Source organism: Zea mays, chromosome 2 (genome assembly GCF_902167145.1).
Source record: "Zea mays cultivar B73 chromosome 2, Zm-B73-REFERENCE-NAM-5.0, whole genome shotgun sequence".
NCBI classification, from domain to species: Eukaryota; Viridiplantae; Streptophyta; class Magnoliopsida; order Poales; family Poaceae; genus Zea; species Zea mays.
The window spans coordinates 59407941-59425487 of NC_050097.1; the positions used below are offsets into that span (position 1 = coordinate 59407941).

General features: G+C 43.7%; 1 protein-coding gene across 3 annotated transcripts; it reads right to left on the reverse strand.

Moving 5' to 3' along the window:
- Positions 1–1609: 1609 nt before the first annotated feature.
- On the reverse strand, positions 1610–17547 carry LOC109943998 (pentatricopeptide repeat-containing protein At4g13650). 3 transcript variants are annotated; one of them, XR_004856236.1, is made up of 5 exons: positions 17488–17547; positions 17262–17348; positions 5676–5726; positions 2190–5218; positions 1944–2068 (listed from the first exon to the last, which is right to left on the reverse strand). XR_004856236.1 is itself a non-coding variant. In XM_020548308.2 (5 exons), exons 4-5 carry the CDS (start codon positions 5174–5176, stop codon positions 2414–2416), a joined length of 2679 nt encoding a protein of 892 aa, XP_020403897.1. In that variant the 5' UTR covers positions 5177–5218; positions 5676–5726; positions 17262–17348; positions 17488–17547; the 3' UTR covers positions 2115–2413. The 3 variants fall into 3 exon arrangements, 2 of the variants coding, with proteins under 2 accessions (XP_035821185.1, XP_020403897.1); XM_020548308.2 differs by lacking the exon at positions 1944–2068 and having other exon boundaries at positions 2115–4416; positions 4501–5218; XM_035965292.1 differs by having other exon boundaries at positions 1610–5218.

The following is a 17547-nucleotide window of genomic DNA, read 5'->3' on the forward strand; positions in this document are numbered from 1 at the left end:
CAACGTGGTCACCGGCAAGTGGCTATTTTGCCACAAGCTTACCTCGGACGGCTCCCTGGACCGCTACAAGGCCCGTTGGGTCCTTCAGGGCTTCACCCAACGCCCCGGAGTGGACTACGACGAGACCTTCAGCCCTGTCGTCAAGTTCGCCACTATTCGCACCGTCCTCTCCCTCGCCCTCTCCCGGGACTGGGCGATCCATCAGCTCGACGTCAAGAATGCCTTCCTCCACGGCACTCTGACGGAGACTGTCTACTGCAGCCAGCCCACCGGCTTCGTCGACGAAGCTCATCCGAATCTGGTCTGCCGGCTGAACCGCTCCCTCTATGGCCTCAAGCAGGCGCCGCGGGCCTGGTACAGTCGTTTCGCTTCCTACTTGGCCTCCATCGGCTTTGTCGAGGCCAAGTCGGACACGTCCCTCTTCATCTACCGCCACGACGACGACACTGTCTTCCTTCTGCTCTACGTCGACGACATTGTGCTCACGGCATCCACCGTCGACCTTCTATAGCGCACGATCGTCGCCCTGCAGCGGGAGTTCGTGATGAAGGACCTGGGGCCCCTCCACCACTTCCTCGGCATCACCGCCAAGCGCCGGCCCCAGGGTCTCTTCCTCCATCAGCGCCAGTACGCCATCGACATATTGGAGCGGGCTGGCATGTCCGACTGCAAGCCCTGCTCCACGCCTGTTGACACTCAGGCGAAGCTCTCAGAGGACGACGGATCCCCGGTCGCCGATGCGACGTCCTACCGGAGCCTGACCGACGCGCTCCAGTACCTCACCTTCTCCAGGCCTGACATCGCCTACGCCGTCCAGCAGGTGTGCCTGCATATGCACACCCCGCGGGAGCCTTATCTCACCGCTCTCAAGCGGATCCTGCGCTACCTCCGTGGCTCCCTCAACTACGACCTCCTACTCCGACCATCCTCGACGTCGGAACTCGTGCTCTACACCGACGCCGACTGGGCTAGCTGTCCAGACACGGGTCGATCCACCTCCGGTTACGCCGTGTTCCTGGGCGCCAACCTCGTCTCCTAGGCCGCCAAGCGGCAGCCCGTCGTCTCTCGCTCCAGTGCTGAGGCGGAGTACCGCGCCATGGCCAACGGCGTGGCAGAGGCCTCCTGGCTCCGACAGCTCCTCCACGAGCTCCACAGTCCCCTCCAGCGCGCCACCCTCGTCTACTGCGACAACGTCAGGGCAGTCTACCTCTCCACTAGCACGTGGAGATCGATCTGCACTTCGTCCGCAAGTGTGTCACCACCGGTGACGTTCGGGTTCTCAGCGTCCCCACCACGCTGCAGTTCGCCGACATCTTCACCAAGAGGTTACCGTCGAGTGTATTTTTAGATTTTCGCTCTAGTCTCAACATCTGTACAGGATAGAGTTGTGACTGCGGGAGGATGTTAAAATATCCGTTTAAGGCGTTTAGGGTTTGGGGTTTTCTCCGTGTAATTACTATCTCAACCCTCTGTAATGGGACTGACCCAGTTTACCCACGTCTATTAATACATCACCACCCTGTTAGAGTTAGGGTTTCACCATTCAACACTTATGAACGTTATATATCAGATCTGAGTGAAGCTGAAAAGATTAGCATTCCAGGTGCCATAGAAATAATGGATCGACATTCAGCATGAGAACTGAGAAGAGCTACAGAACCTAGTACATTTGTATTAACTTCCAAATGTTATTTTTTCACAAGATAATGGCCATAAAAAACTCTTATCATCATCAAAACACCAAATTACAGGAAGATAGCAAACTGCAGCATGCCATAATATCCATATATGACATATTCTGCAACCAATTGATCAAAGCAGAGCACACCCAGATTTCGCTCTTCAGTTCAAGAAGATCACCACCTAGATCTGTTTCTGCACTCTCTTCAATCTGAAATAAGCACAAGAAATCGTAAATGTTACCACTTTAAGGGATCCTGATCGAGTCAGTAAACAGCATATTGATCTGCATTTCTGCAGTCTGACAAATATCTTAATCCATGTCATGATTACAGATGTCTCATTTAACGCGGTGAATCTTAGACACTTGACTTTGAATGAATGGTGCCTGAAACAAGCGAGTGTTGCAGGTAACAAAGAGTTAGTGACATTCAGGACAAAACAAATTATAATGGTTAAACAAATGAGTTGCGACAATAATGACAACCACAAAGATAAAAATCCTCAACTTCATGCGACAGATATGAATGACTCTTCCAATTTCCAAAGCCCTGTACATGTTTATCTAGACATGCTAGATTTGCCATGGCGAATCCATTTCCAGATACATACATGTCACAATAGCAGATATAAGTGTAGACCCCAGACATCTTAAAATGAAAACCATTAGGAATAGCATTGGGGGGATTTTTCTATCAAAAAAAGTGCTGTAAACACTTTGCAACAGCCCAATTCACCAGTAATCTCCACATGAACAGCTGCCACTGTTAAAATGGTGAAATCTGTACACATCTCGTAATACAATTTCTCTTCTTGTGACTTCAGAGGTAAATTTCATCCAACTGTGGCAGTCATCACATACACGAAGGTTCTTAATCACTCGAAGAGGAATACAAGGAGGCAAAGTCATTAACCCAAAAGCAACAGCTAACTTCTCACTATGGACAAAAGCAGTAGGGTCTTTCTGCTCTTGCTCTTTTTCATGAAACAAATTAGGGTTCTCTTGCTTGTATCCTATTTTGGATAACCTATCATTTAGCTCAGACAAAAACTTGTATATCTGATCGGACAAGGGGTGCAACCGATCACCAACAAAGAATGCATGGACTGCATTCTTTACTTCAATCCAGCTTCGACCTGGTTCTTTTCTAATTCCTCTGTCTTTCATCATCTTTCTGACCTGATCCCTGTTGGCCCACTTCCCAGTAACAGCATATGCATTTGATAGGAGGACATATGATGCCGAATCATGGGGCTCTAACTCCAGGAGATGTTTGGCTGCAAGCTCCCCAATTTTGATGTTCTTGTGTACTTTACACGCACTGAGAAGTGTTCGCCAAATCATTGCATTAGCAGTGATGGGCATTTCATCAACAAATCTCCTTGCACGGTCAAGTTGGCCTGCACGTCCAAGAATATCCACAACACAGGCATAATGGTCAGGTATTGGATTAAGTCCATACACATTAGACATGGATTTGAAGTAACTAAGGCCTTCCTCAACCAAACCCACATGACTGCAAGCAGCTAAAACACCTATGAAGGTGACATCATTTGGTTTCAGACCTTCTTGCTTCATCTGATCAAATAAAGCCAAAGCTTCTAGTCCACGTCCATGCTGTGAACAACTTGTTATGATAGTATTCCATGAAACCTCATTCCTCAGTGACATTTCAGAAAAGATCATCTTGGCATCTTCAATACTGCCACACTTTCCATATAGTGAAATCAAAGCATTGGCAACTTCAGTTTCAGAGGTGTGCCCTGTCTTAACAGCTCTACCATGTACTTGTTCTCCTTGTTTTATATCTGCAAGGTTAGCTAAAGCGCTAATAGCGGAAATAAATGTGAACACATTGTACTTGGCACCTGCTTGACCCATCTTCATGAATACCATGAGAGCTTGTTCATAAAGACGACTTTGTCCAAAACCTGATATCAATCCATTCCATGTGATCTCATCCTTGTGTTCAATTTCCCGAAACAAAGAGAAAGCTTCTTCACTTCTTCCACATCTTGCATACAGGTTTACCAACGTGTTCCAAATTGAAATATCAGCTGCATAACCAGAGACATAAACCCGAGCATGAATCTGCAGGCCCTGGCGCATTGCTTTGATCCCAGCACAAGCACTTGCAGCACTAGCCAGTCCTATGTTATCTGGCCAAACTCCACAGTCCTGCATTTCTTTGAATGTTGCAAGAGCCTCTTCACAAAAGTCATGCTGCACATATCCAGCAATCATTGAGGTCCAAGAAACCACATCTCTTTTTTCAAGCATTTCCAGAATTTTTCGAGCTTTATCAAGACATCCGTATTTAGAATACATATCTATCAAGACACCACTAACATACATATCAGATTCGAATCCATTTTTTATGCTTAATGAATGAATCTGCTCTCCAAGTTCAATTTGCCCAGTGCAAGTGCAAGTCCTCAAAATGCACGGGTAGGTGAATTGGTTGGGGTGTATACCTGTAGCTTGCATCTGACCAAAGATTTCAAAAGATTTTGCTAGATCACTAATCTGCCCATATGCCACAAGCATTAAATTCCACAGTACCACGTTTGTCCTATCACCCAGATTGAAGATATCATGTGCTGTTTCAATGTCACCACATTTCACATACAGATCGAGGAGTGAGCCTTCAGTTATGTAATCAAAAGACATACCTGCTTTCAGTAAATATGAATGGAGTTGCTTCCCCTTTTGAAGATCTCCCACAGAAGCACAGGCTGCAAGCAGACTGGAAACTGTCACACAATCAGGCCTGAGCCCTGACAACTGCATCTCATCAAAAATCTGCAAAGCACACTCACCATGTCCACATTGAGCATGTCCTGAGATCAATGTATTGAATGTCACTCGATCACAGAACAGCATGTCACAAAATACCCTTTCTGCTAGCTTAAAGGATCCAAATCCTAAGTAAAGTGCAATAAGTGCATTGCCCACAAAGGTCTCCGAACAGAATGCTTGCTTGTAAACTTGGGCATGGATCATCCGACCTTGAGCAAAAAGTTTTCCTTTAGTGCAAGCACTCAGCACACTAGACAAAACATACGGCGTAGGAATAACAGCAGTCCAATGCATCTGGCTGTAAAGCCTGAAAGCTTCCTTTCCAAGACCACTCTGTGGATACCCTGACAGCATGGCAACCCATGAGACATGGTCCCTGGCAGAAAGCTCCTTGAATACCTGCCGTGCCTGCCACACGAGCCCATTCTTTGCATACAGATCGATCAGCAAGTTGCCTATAAGGCGGTCAGCCCCAAGCCCACGCACGACTGATGTCGCGTGGATCTCCAGCACAAGCGGCCATCGGTTGCCTCGCCCCCTGCATGCCTGCAGGGCACATGTGAGGTCCGCAGAGCCAAGAGCTCTATGATGGCTAGCCTTGGCAGCGACAAGCGACAGGATTTTCTCTGGGTTGTCAGGCACGATAAACTTGGCAAGCGATTGGTGCAGCGAGGCTGCCACTTCCCCGCATGTCATTCCGTTGAACAACTCGGCCACGGCAAGGTCGAGCTCATCATCCTGAGGATCAAGAAAAGTATGTAAGAGGTGCTGGACAATGTGCACTACCAACATAAATCCATTATGTACCATACAAGCCAAATATAGTAGCTCAAAGCAGTTTATGTTAAAATATATAAATAAATAATTATTGAGAGTATCTAATGTAACTTAAAATAATTATTGAGAATAATAATCTAACATTCAAAAAGGCATGACATATTAAGGAGCAGCATACCAGCAGTAACTAGTGAGCAGTCAACCAGTGGCGGACCCAGGATTTACTGAAGACTAGGGCCTCTATCTTGCAGCGAAAACTATATATTACACATCTAACATACTCAATAGGGGCCCATAAGCCCATTAATATCACACAACAACTGAGCCACACAGATATATAACTAAGACGAAGATAATATTTCTAACTAATCTGATGATTGAACTAAAATTGCTAACTTGATGAGATAAAAATAAATACCTAGTGTCTAGTGAGGTACTGTATTTGCATCTTCCATGTCCTCATCAAGCCCTGAATAAAATGAAAAATTCATAAAAAAGATTAATTATTGAGCATGCATTTCTAATTTAAATATAAATGTAACATTCCATTATAACAAGCACTACTAGTATGTAGTTTAGGTGACTTCAAACGAGATTTCAATTTTCAAATATCAAAGGACAATACTTAGCAACCAAGACGACCACCACTATTGCAATTGATGTGCAAAGCATGTATATAGAAAACATATGAATTCTCATCTGTTATCCGTCTTTGCAACCCATGAAATTCTCCTCCCATGTTAGATCCATACCTGATGCTTCTAATTTCAGTTTTCAATCTAATTAAGTAGGAATTGATTATAGAGAAAGAAGTAATGGAGATTGCTGGTACTCTTACCAGAATCAAGGGAGCCAGCAACCAGGAATTGAGGGGGAAGGGAGCAGTACCAGCGGAGCCTAAGGGCTCAGGCCTCTGCCCTCGGAAGAGCCGGGGGGGGGGGGGGGGAGTGGTGGAGGGAGGGCGGGGGAGCGGGAGGCAGACGGTGTGCGCCCTGGGCGTCACGACCCGGTAGACAGTGGGCTGTTCGGCCGTGGGCGGAGGCCGGTGTGGTGGCGAGCTGGCGCGGTGGAAAGCCGGTGAGCGGCGGCGTTGGCTGTCACAGTAGGATTCTACCATCGGTGTGGCGCGGTCGCAGGCAGACAGAATTCAAAAGCATTAGAAAGCAAAACGCGGCGTTGCCGCTCCCCCCTGCATAGAAGGCCTACCATTTTTTTCCTAACAGTGTCTGCCATTCTGAGCCAGTTAGGCCATGCATTAACGTTGGTCTGATCTTGTTGGTTGGTTGCTTCTTTTCTATGAACCAGAGCTGCATAATTATGAATTTGACTATATAATAGAACTGATAATAGGTAGTTCGTCATAGAAGAATATTTATAAGGATGTAGTAGTCGATTGTACTTTTGATGGATTATCATCACATTATTTGGATAGAAACTGCCTGGTATGCTATGAGTAATTTCTTACTGGTCTTTTTTAGCTTGGTAGACAGTGGCCATTTTTCTAACGGCTAACATGGCAACAACCAACAAAAGTATCTACAATACAAGAGTATAAAATACAGAGGAAATGACCGCCTATATATTTGAAAATGAAAGAAACCATTTGATTCAAAGACTATGTTGCTAAGAAAACCTTCGATGTTAACTTCAACTCTTGACTTCCAACAAAAAAATACAACCATGAGGCATATACAACAAATATCGTCAGAACAAATTAAATCGAAGCTAAGAAGATAAAATAGGAACCATGCATTTGGAATTTTGAGTAACAGTGACTTAAATGCTTTTAATTTTTGCTAGAAGCTCCGGTGAGAGAACCATGTTACCATTTAAACAAATAGACTGACAGATGACTGAACAGGGATAGGTGGACTGTATTAAGGCAAATACTGTCACGTTTCGTGATGAAGGCAAACATACATTTTAAAGTAAGAATCGAAGACAAGTAGTATACAACAATAGTACGGCTGTGAGATCTTAGTGTTTTGGGAATATGAATGTGTGATTGTGTGTTATCAAATGTTGCAACCCATACATCTAGCTTCTACAGTTTTCGAACAATGCTCATACTTTCAGGTATTTTGTTGTGCATTTGACTCATGGATCAATATAAAAATAAATAAGTAAAGTTAATAATTTTGGGATAAAAACATAAAATAATTATATATTAGTGGCTTTTGAAGTATGTGACTATACAGGGATACTTGGTACAAAGCTTAGTGTATAAAAAAGTTCAATTAATTTCATCTTTATTTATTTATGTTCTCAATGCTGGGAATAAATATGCAAAAAAACATATGTTTAGATCATAGCATATGTAAAAAGGAAGCACGTCGTACAATCCTCATATTAGGCTGATTGTACATGGTTCTGTACTCTATATTTAGAGAAGATTCTCTTTGTATGCTCCACCAGCGTCCTATAAAGCGTCTTCTAAATAAAGAGGATGTACCTCTATCCTCTACAGGTATTGATCACGAGTTGGGGTCTCAAAAACGATAAATCACGACATTGTTCGATGACAAAATGAATCTAAGCATAACCCAAATCCTAATGTGGCGGCAGTTGTTGATAAAATAGAGGTTAGGGGCATTAAAAAAACCTAGATGTACCCCTAATTGGCTCCAACGCGATACACTGCCCAATAGCCCAACGCACGGTGTCGCAACATCGAAACAAAATCTAAATGTTGAATTGTTTCGACAATTTCTATTGACTCTAGACGAATTTTAAATTGGTTCCAGCTCGGTTGGAAATCTTATCTCTTTAGCTTTTCAACTATATAAAGTGTGACCTAATCGGAGTTTGGATGCATCCTAGGCGTCCGTTTTAGTGCAGATTAGTCGTGGACTCCGAGCTGGAGACGAAGTTGAGTCGGACTTGGCTCTCTCTTGTCGCGAACATCCTAGCTTCTCCTCCTTGACATCTTGGTCTTTCCCAAGTCCTTGTTGGTCCTCTCCAAGGTTCCTAATCATCAAAACATCCATGGCACCAAGCGTAAACTCTAAAACGCAATTGACTATGTTAGAACAAACCTAAAGATTCAATTGTCGCACACGTGCTTCTGTTATCGGTTCATGGGTTGTTCATATGGGAGTGATGTACTAATCATATACCTTCTTCTTAATCTCCTTTGCCATGATACATGTGTGGTCGACCTTCAGGAAGAGGGATATTTTGTTGAAGGCGAGGGTGGCGATGCCTTTTTGTAGGAAACAGATGACGCCTAAGGGGGTGTAGGCCACAAATAATTCCCTAAAGCAAAACATATGCAAATAATCAAACTAGAATGTGCAAACTAGGTTTTGTCTAAGTGTTGCTATCTCTACCGCAATGGTTGAGTTTCAATCTACTATATGCCTTGGTATGTCTATTGGGCTCCCACACATGGAAATGGCCGGTTGGGCTGTATTTATAGCCCCCAACACAAATATAGTCGTTCGAGGAAAGCTGCTGCTTTCTGTGGTGCACCGGACCGTCTGGTGCCCCTGTCCGATGCGCCTAGCCGTTAGTCTGTCAGAGCAGGCGACCGTTGCGCAGACCTTTTCACACCGGACAGTCCAGACTTCACACCGGACAGTCCGGTGGTCTTCCCTCCGGGTGCCACCTGGAACTAGCCGTTAGGGCTGCAGTTCCTAGTGCACCGGACAGTCCGGCGTGTGGCAACAGATCTTTTTTCTTCTTGTACTTTCCTTTGATCTTCTTAATGTCTTATTTTGAGGTGTTGCTTTTCTCAATTCGTTGGCCCAAGTAATTCTAGCATCTTGTGAACTATAAACACAAACACTAGCAAACACATTAGTTCACGGATTGTGTTAATCATCAAACACCAAAACTCATTTAGCCAAATAGTCTGTGGTCCATTTTCCTTACAATCACCACATTTTTGGTGATTGATGACAACACAACTAAAGCAAGCAAATAATACAGACATTTGAATGAAAATATGCATTCTACTTGCTAGGATGCATGTTTGTCCCCAAAATGTGATATTATGGACTTAAGCCCCCCCTAACTTCATAATTCACTCTCTAAATAAAGAAAAAGTAAACTAGAGCTCTTCACGTATGTATTTTCTACTCAAGTTATTTATATGTGTTACTTGACATCTTAGAGCATTTACATGTTGGTGCTAATCACTGCAGCTCTGCTAGCGTGATGGATAACATCTACTTGTGCTTGCCCCTAGGTTCTGTCTATTCTCATTTGAATCACATATTCTCAACTAAGATGGATCGGCTAATCTTCTTGAGCTCGGCTAATCTCCGCATGTAGCGTAGCTCTACTTAGATCGTTCTCATCTCCAGCATATGGGATTCAGTTGTTCTCAACACCAGATCTGGCTGCAAGTTTCCAACAGGCATTTGTTTTCATCTATTCTTCTTTACAGGGAAAGTGGTAAACGCAAGTCCCTGCCGTCGCAGATTTCCCAAACCGGCAAAAGACAAGCAAACAAAAAGTCTGAGCAAATGAAAGCTAGCCAGAGCGACACACTGCGTGCGAAGCACCAAAACACATACGGAGAGGGAGGGGGAGAAAAGAGGGAGGTCGCGACAAAAAACGAGGTCAAGGACTGTACAATGCTAAAACATATTCAGTTCATATTTACGCAGTCAATAAAGTTTTATTAGCCACTTGCATACATAACATAGAGTATATATATACTACTTACATTTAGCCATAGAATTTAGAACATAAGACAAGATGTGAATAATCGTAGTGATCATAGTGAAGTAGATAGATGTTTTAAACTTGCGCTCCTCCACGCAGCCTGGTGCCGACGTGAACAGTGGCATCCTGTTCCACCCCAGTAGAAGAGTGGCAGCAGGCTCAAGTCTCGTGTTGCCATACACGAGATACTGATCTCCTAGCATTGTGTTTGTCCTCTGTGCATACAATTGCATCAGATTCTGCAAAGGCTCATCCAGTCATTCAGATCAGCTTCCACGGCTAGCTCTCCAGAGGCATGTCTCACAAAGATAAGTATCGTCATCGTCGACCTATCAGCATCGACAGAATCCCGATTGTCCTTGGGTTTGAAGAAGCACCCCTCCGGCTCCGTTGGTGGAAGGAGCATGCATCTTGAGATAAATTGCTCTGCTGATGAATCCTATAGTAGTGGCGGTAAATCATACAATCTTAGATATATAGTTGCAGGCTTCCAGGTTGAAAGCGATAAAAATGCAGTAACTTAAAAGTACAGTATTTGGTAAAAGCTAGCTATGCCATAGAATCAACTAGTTATAGCCCTGAAACTCTAGATACGTATTTATAGAAGATTAGTATGTAGAAATCTATATATAACTAGCAGGGTTAAGTCTTTAAAGATGATCCATGGTTGTTCCTTTCTAGATAATGAAAAGCGCAAAAATAAAGCATGATTTTTTTGCTTAATTAATAAAATAGCATGAAACTGTTTTGTACATACATGCATCACCCTGGGCGGCAGGGCGATGGTTTGCTAAACGAAAGCCAGGCTAAGGCGCTGTGCAGGAAGGGAATGGCGACGCCTCAGCGCCACCACGATGACCTCGCCGTGGGCGACGCTAACAATCAACGACGCGCTCCCACGAGCGCGACCTGTGAGCGGCATGGCGGTGTCTGGGCTTTCACACTCGCTTCTCCCATGTCGCAGATAGATTGCCGTTGAGCCTAAGAACGAAGGGGCGCCTAGGAGAGGGAGGGGACTGGGGAAGAGTATGGGGAGGGACTAGGGAGAAGGAGGGCAAACAACAGAGCGCGTTGGCCGCTTGGTTTTGCTACAGTCCTTGACCTCGTCCTTTGTCGCGACCTCCCTCTTTCCTCCCCTCCCTCTCCGTACGTGTTTTGTTGTTTCGCACACAGTGTGTCGCTCTGGCTAGATTTCAACCTGGAAGTCTGCAACTTTATATCCAAGACTGTATGATTTACCGCCACTACTATAGGATTCACCAGCAGAGCAATTTATCTCAACATGCATGCTCCTTCCACCAACGGAGCCGGAGGGGTGCTTCTTCAAACCCAAGGACAATCGGGATTATGTCGATGCTGATAGGTCGAGGATGACGATACCTATCTTTGTGAGACATGCCTCTGGAAAGCGCTAGCTGTGGAAGTTGATCTGGATGACTGGATGAGCCTTTACAGAATCTGATGCAATTGTATGCACAGAGAACAAACACAATGCTAGGAGACCAGTATCTCGTGTATGGCAACACGAGACTTGAGCCTGCTGCCACCCTTCTATTGGGGTGGAACGGGATGCCACTGTTCACGTCGGCACCAGGCTGCGTGGAGGAGCGTAAGTTCAAAACATTTATCTACTTCACTATGATCACTACGCTTATTCACATCCTGTCTTATGTTCTAAATTCTATGGCTAAATTGTAAGTACTATATATATATTTTATGTTATGTATGCAAGTGGCTAATAAAACTTTATTGACTGCGTAAATATGAACTGAATATGTTTCGGCATTGTACAGTCCTTAACCTCGTCCTTTATCGCGACCTCCCTCTTTCCTCCCTCCCCCTCTCTGTACGTGTTTTGGTGCTTCGCACGCAGTGTGTCGCTCTGGCTAGCTTTCATTTGCTCAGACTTTTTGTTTGCTTGTCTTTTGCCGGTTCGGGAAATCTGCGATGGCAGGGACTTTCGTTTACCACTTTCCCTGTAAAGAAGAACAGATGAAAATAAATGCGCGTTGGAAACTTGCAGCCAGATCTGGTGTTGATAACAGCCGAATCCCATATGCTGGAGATGAGAACGATCTAAGTAGAGCTACGCTACATGCGGAGATTAGCCGAGCTCAAGAAGATTAGTCGATCCATCTTAGTTGAGAATATGAGATTCGCATGAGAATAGCAAGAACCTAGGGGCAAGCACAAGTAAATGTTATCCATCACGCTAGCAGAGCTGCAGTGATTAGCACCAACATGTAAATGCCCTAAGATGTCAAGTAACACATACAATTAACTTGAGTAGAAAATACCCACGTGAAGAGTTCTAGTTTATTTTTTCTTTATTTAGAGAGTGAATTATGGAGTTAGGGGGAGGCTTAAGTCCATAATATCACATTTTGGGGACAAACATGCATCCTAGCAAGTAGAATGCATATTTTCATTCAAATGTCTGCATTATTTGCTTGCTTTGGTTGTGTTGTCATCAATCACCAAAAAGGGGGTGACTGTAAGGAAAATGTACCACAGACCATTTGGCTAAATGAGTTTTGGTGTTTGATGATTAACACAATCTGTGAACTAATGTGTTTGCTAGTGTTTGTGTTTGTAGTTCACAGGATGCTAGAGTTACTTGGACCAACGAATTGAGGAAAGCAAAACCTCAAAAGAAGACATTAAGAAGATCAAAGAAAAGTCCAAGAAGAAAGAAGATATGTTGCCACAGGCGGACTGTCCGGTCGAAGGCACCGGACTGTCCGGTGCAACAGGAACTGCAGCCCTAACGGCTAGTTCCAGGTGGCACCCGGAGGGAAGACCACCAGACTGTCCGGTGTGAAGTCAGGACTGTCCGGTGTGAAAAGGTATGCGCGCCAACGGTCACCTGCTCTGACAGACTAACGGCTAGGTGCACCGGACAGGGGCACCGGACAGTCCGGTGCACCACAGAAAGCAGCAGCTTTCCTCGAACGACTATATTTGTGTTGGGGGCTATAAATACACCACAACCGGCCATTTCCATGTGTGGGAGCTCAAGAGACATACCAAGGCATATAGTAGACATTCCCAAGTGCTTAATAGAATCACTTGGTGATTAGCGTAGGTGTTTTGCGAAGTGCTTAGGTAAGTTAAACCACCTTAGCGCTTGCTCTAGGTGAATCCTAGTTAGTTTAGTGAGTTCAGATAAACCACCAACCCCTCGGCTCTTGCGCGAGCCATTATTGTACCGAGTGGGGCGAGAGTCTTGCGAGACTGTGACAACCGCGTTTGTGTCACGGTCGCCACCGTGTACCGAAGGGAACGAGGCCCGTGGCATTTTCAGCCGGAAGCTCGATAGTGTAGACGGAGGGGAGCGTCCGAGAGGAGCCAGAAGCGGAGCACCACTTGCGCGTGGAGAAGGCCCGCGGCTCTCTACGAAGTTACTCGACCGAGGTGCTTGCCCCTCGCGTGAGCTTCCCTTTGCGTAGGGGCACCAACGAGGATTAGTCGGGACCTTGCGTGGTTCCGGATACCTCGGTAAAAATAACGGCGTCATCCACGAGAGTTTGCATCTCTACCTTGCTCTTTAAGTTTCCGCATTTATATTAAGCATTTAAGTTTCAATCTTGTATTCATACTTACATAGTGTAGATTGAAACTCAACCATTGCGGTAGAGATAGCAACACTTAGACAAAATCTAGTTTGCACATTCTAGTTTGTTTATTTGCATAGGTTTTGCTTTAGGGAATTATTTGTGGCCTAGTTTAGTGAAAGTTTTAGAAGTCCTAATTCACCCCCACACCCCCCTTAGGCGTCATCCGTTTCCTACAAAAAGGCATCGCCACCCTCGCCTTCAACAAAATATCCCTCTTCCTGAAGGTCGACCACACATGTATCATGGCAAAGGAGATTAAGAAGGTATATGATTAGGACATCACTCCCATATGAACCGATAACAGAAGCACGTGTGCGACAATTGAATCTTTAGGTTTGTTCTAACATAGTCAATTGCGTTTTAGAGTTTACGCTTGGTGCCATGGATGTTTTGATGATTAAGAACCTTGGAGAGGACCAGCAAGGACTTAGGAAATGCCAAGATGTCAAGGAGAAGCTAGGACGTTCGCGACAAGAGGGAGCCAAGTCCGACTCAACTTCGTCTCCACGACTAGTCTGCACTAAAACGAACGCCTAGGATGCATCCAAACTCCGATTAGGTCACACTTTATATAGATGGAAAGCTAAAGAGATAAGATTTCCAACCGAGCTAGAACCAATTTAAAATTCATCTAGAGTCAATAGAAATCGTTGAAACAATTCAGCATTAAGAGTTTGTTTCGATGTTGCGACACCGTGTGTTGGGCTATTGGGCAGTGTATCGTGTTGGAGCCAATTATGGGTACATCTAGGGTTTTTTCATGCCCCTAACCTCTATTTTATCAGCAACTGCCGCCACATTGGGATTTGGGTTGTGCTTAGATTCATTTGTTCATCGAACAATGTCGTCATTTATCGTTTTTGAGACCCCAACTCGTGATCAATACAATTTTGGTTGTATTCTTCATGTTCTTGCTTGTGATGTTGATTGCGCTTGCAGGGATAAGCCTTCATGGAGAGGTCACTCGTGTGTCACGGATGATAACCAATGTAGCAGTGGTGTAGTGATTGCGAAGATCCGTTCGTTCGGAACCTTGGATCATCAACGTCGAGATCTCCACCCAATAAAGTTATCCTACCTCACGGAATATTGAGTCTCGCCTTCTATCAAGTGGTATTAAGATTCAAGTTGCACATGAGGTATAATCTTACCTTTAGGTTCATTTTGTTTCATCCCATATTCCATAAAAGCCAACAAGGATATAGATCAATTGTTCCCCGACCTACAACCATCGCCTTAGCCTTTGCACAATTCAGTTTTGGATTCCGTAAATCTGAGTATGTGTCCTAGATTGAGCTTGGTTGCTGGTTTAGATTTGTTTTTGTTTAGTTTAATGCTGGTTTAGATTTGTTTTCGTCCTAGATTTAACGTATAGAGGGTGAGATATAGAAAACGCTGCTGGAGAGGAACGAGATACAAAGGAGGAAATCTTTTAGAAGATGCTGTAAATGAGGGATATAGAGGAGTTATAAAGGATACTGTTGAAGGTAATCTTAGTAATATATATATATATATATATATATATATATATATATATATATATATATATATATATATATATATATATATATATATATATATATATATATATATATATATATATATATATATATATATATGACGTCTCAAATGATATAGTGAATGACAAGACATATTGCAAGAGTGCGAGTTTTATATATCGGTATGGGATATCATCGTACAATACTACATTAGATGGATGACATTGAGCACAGACTTCTATATTCAATGATGTTGTTCCAAACATAAGATGTATTGGTCAGTAATATTAAATTTTAGCTGCTATTGATAAAGGTGTAGGACAGAGCTCTATTATTAAAGCTCATCGAGTAATTAGTCTTATTAGTATTTGGATAATTTGTACTTTTGATATGCAAAGATAAAAACTTGCAACCATGGTTCTTAAAGCGGTAAGGCGAGATAAGACGTTGGACTGCCGCCTGGACGCCTCGGCGACGCCTAGGCAACGCTTAAGGCGATGCCTTATCAACACGAGAACCAGCAAAACAACAACATGGAGGAAGAAAAAGAAAAAAGGAGAAGGAAGGATTCAGCCGCCGCCACTCGATTTCGCCGCCGCCGGAGCTGATCTCGCCGCCGCGACCTCAGATTTGCTGCCTCCGACCCCGATTCAGCTGCTGTGGGGCCCGATTCAGCCGCCGCCAGCCTAATTCAGTGGCGCCCCTTCCTCTTCCCCTATGCCCTCTTGCTGATTTAGCTAGGCGACGGGGACACCTAGGAGTGTTGGGTGCCTGGACGTCTAAGCGACGCCTTTGAAACAGTGCTTGCAACGTCATAAAAATAGAGTCAATTGCTGAGCGTGTGAAAAAAAATCTATTGACCCACTAATATAAGCTTATCTCTTGTAGAAAGTATGGTATGTGTATTGTAATGAAGGTCCATACAAAATACTTCTTGACATGGGATCTGTTGTGCTTGTGCAAGAGGTTCTGGAAATATATTTGGCATGGACCTTGCCATGTTCTTGTTTTGTTCATAGATTATTTAGGAGTCTAGATCGTCGATATGAACTAATATAGGCACAGGCTATGCCTGGGAGTATTATATCTAATGGAGAGAATTAACACAAAAATTGTTGTAACTACACATAAATCTAGGGCTAGATAATTCTACCTTTCTAAATGGCTACATATTACATGGAATGGATCTGTAGTCGCTCTCATCAGTTTATCAAAAAAATTCAAGATGGACATGAACATGATTAAGTATCAAACAATATGACATTGCACTTAGATAGATGAAATAATATGAAGAAAAAAAATTGAATATCATGAATGGACGTATCAACATCAGAGATACTACTTTAGATCATATGACTGGCTGAGCCAGCCCGAAATCGGAGCCTGGGCACTGTTATAAACTTTTAAATCTCATCAAAGTCTCTATTCAATATAGTCCTGCTAGTTTCCCGTGCCTCTTAGTCCCAAGATACTGCATCATAATTTCAGCTCTTAACCAGGAGTTCTGGATGCCATTGCTCTATTTCTCATAGCTCACGTTACGATTAGTGTGTGTTGTCATGGATAGACCGATAGAGAAAAACGCCAGTTGCATACTGCTTCTGCTCTGGACCAAAAAAAGTCGAAGGAAATGTAACAAGAGGCAAGGCTCTAAATTAAGTGACACTTAAGCAAGGAGGGGCTGATGAACGCACAACTGAACTTAGCTCTATGCCGCTATATTAGCCAATATGTCATTGCATTCTGCAGGAACTCAGTTACAGGCCAAGAAATGTCAAATACATGTTCCACTAGAGCTGGATAGAGTTGGTGAACAGATAAATTTTCTAATGCTTGATTATACTGCTCAGGTTCACACAATAAAGTGTCAGAGACATCATGAACCGTTCTCACGCACACGGGCCCTGCAACCATTGGGTTCAAATCCGTCATGAGAGTGTCAACCAAATGGATTGGTTCTACCATTACTCTGAATAGGCTCATTGGCAGAATGGTATATGATATATCCAATCCATGTAGGTACTTAGCTTTGATATAGGCTAACATGGTCACAGCCATACAACAAAAGATACCAAAATCTCACATGGCCTGCGTACCATGAGCCAATGCATATGCAAAGCAAATAATTGTAGTAATAAGGGCTAGAGGCTCCAAAAACAAGTACACACGTGTGCAAAGGATCAGAGTAACTAGAGAAAGATAAGGATGCATATGTACTGGAGTGCTTTGTTTGGGTTGCATGGTGCCAAAACCGAACCTATCCAAATCACACTCATATGGCTTATTCGTGGAAGAAGACAATACCTATAAAATAAAAGGTACCATTTTCAGAGCTAGAAGGCAGGGGATTTTGTCAATATCAAAATGTTCAAGACACAACACGATTATAGCATGTTAAGATAGCAAGCATGTAACTGGCGAACTAACTTGTGAGTAACAATACCATTCAGCAGAAGCTCCGAGTCAAACACTTCCAGACCTGTAGCAATTGTACAGAACTTGT

Bases quoted from the DNA above. Each gene is read 5' to 3' on its own strand.
- LOC109943998 (XM_035965292.1), bottom strand. From the start codon at position 5,176: ATGACATGCGGGGAAGTGGCAGCCTCGCTGCACCAATCGCTTGCCAAG.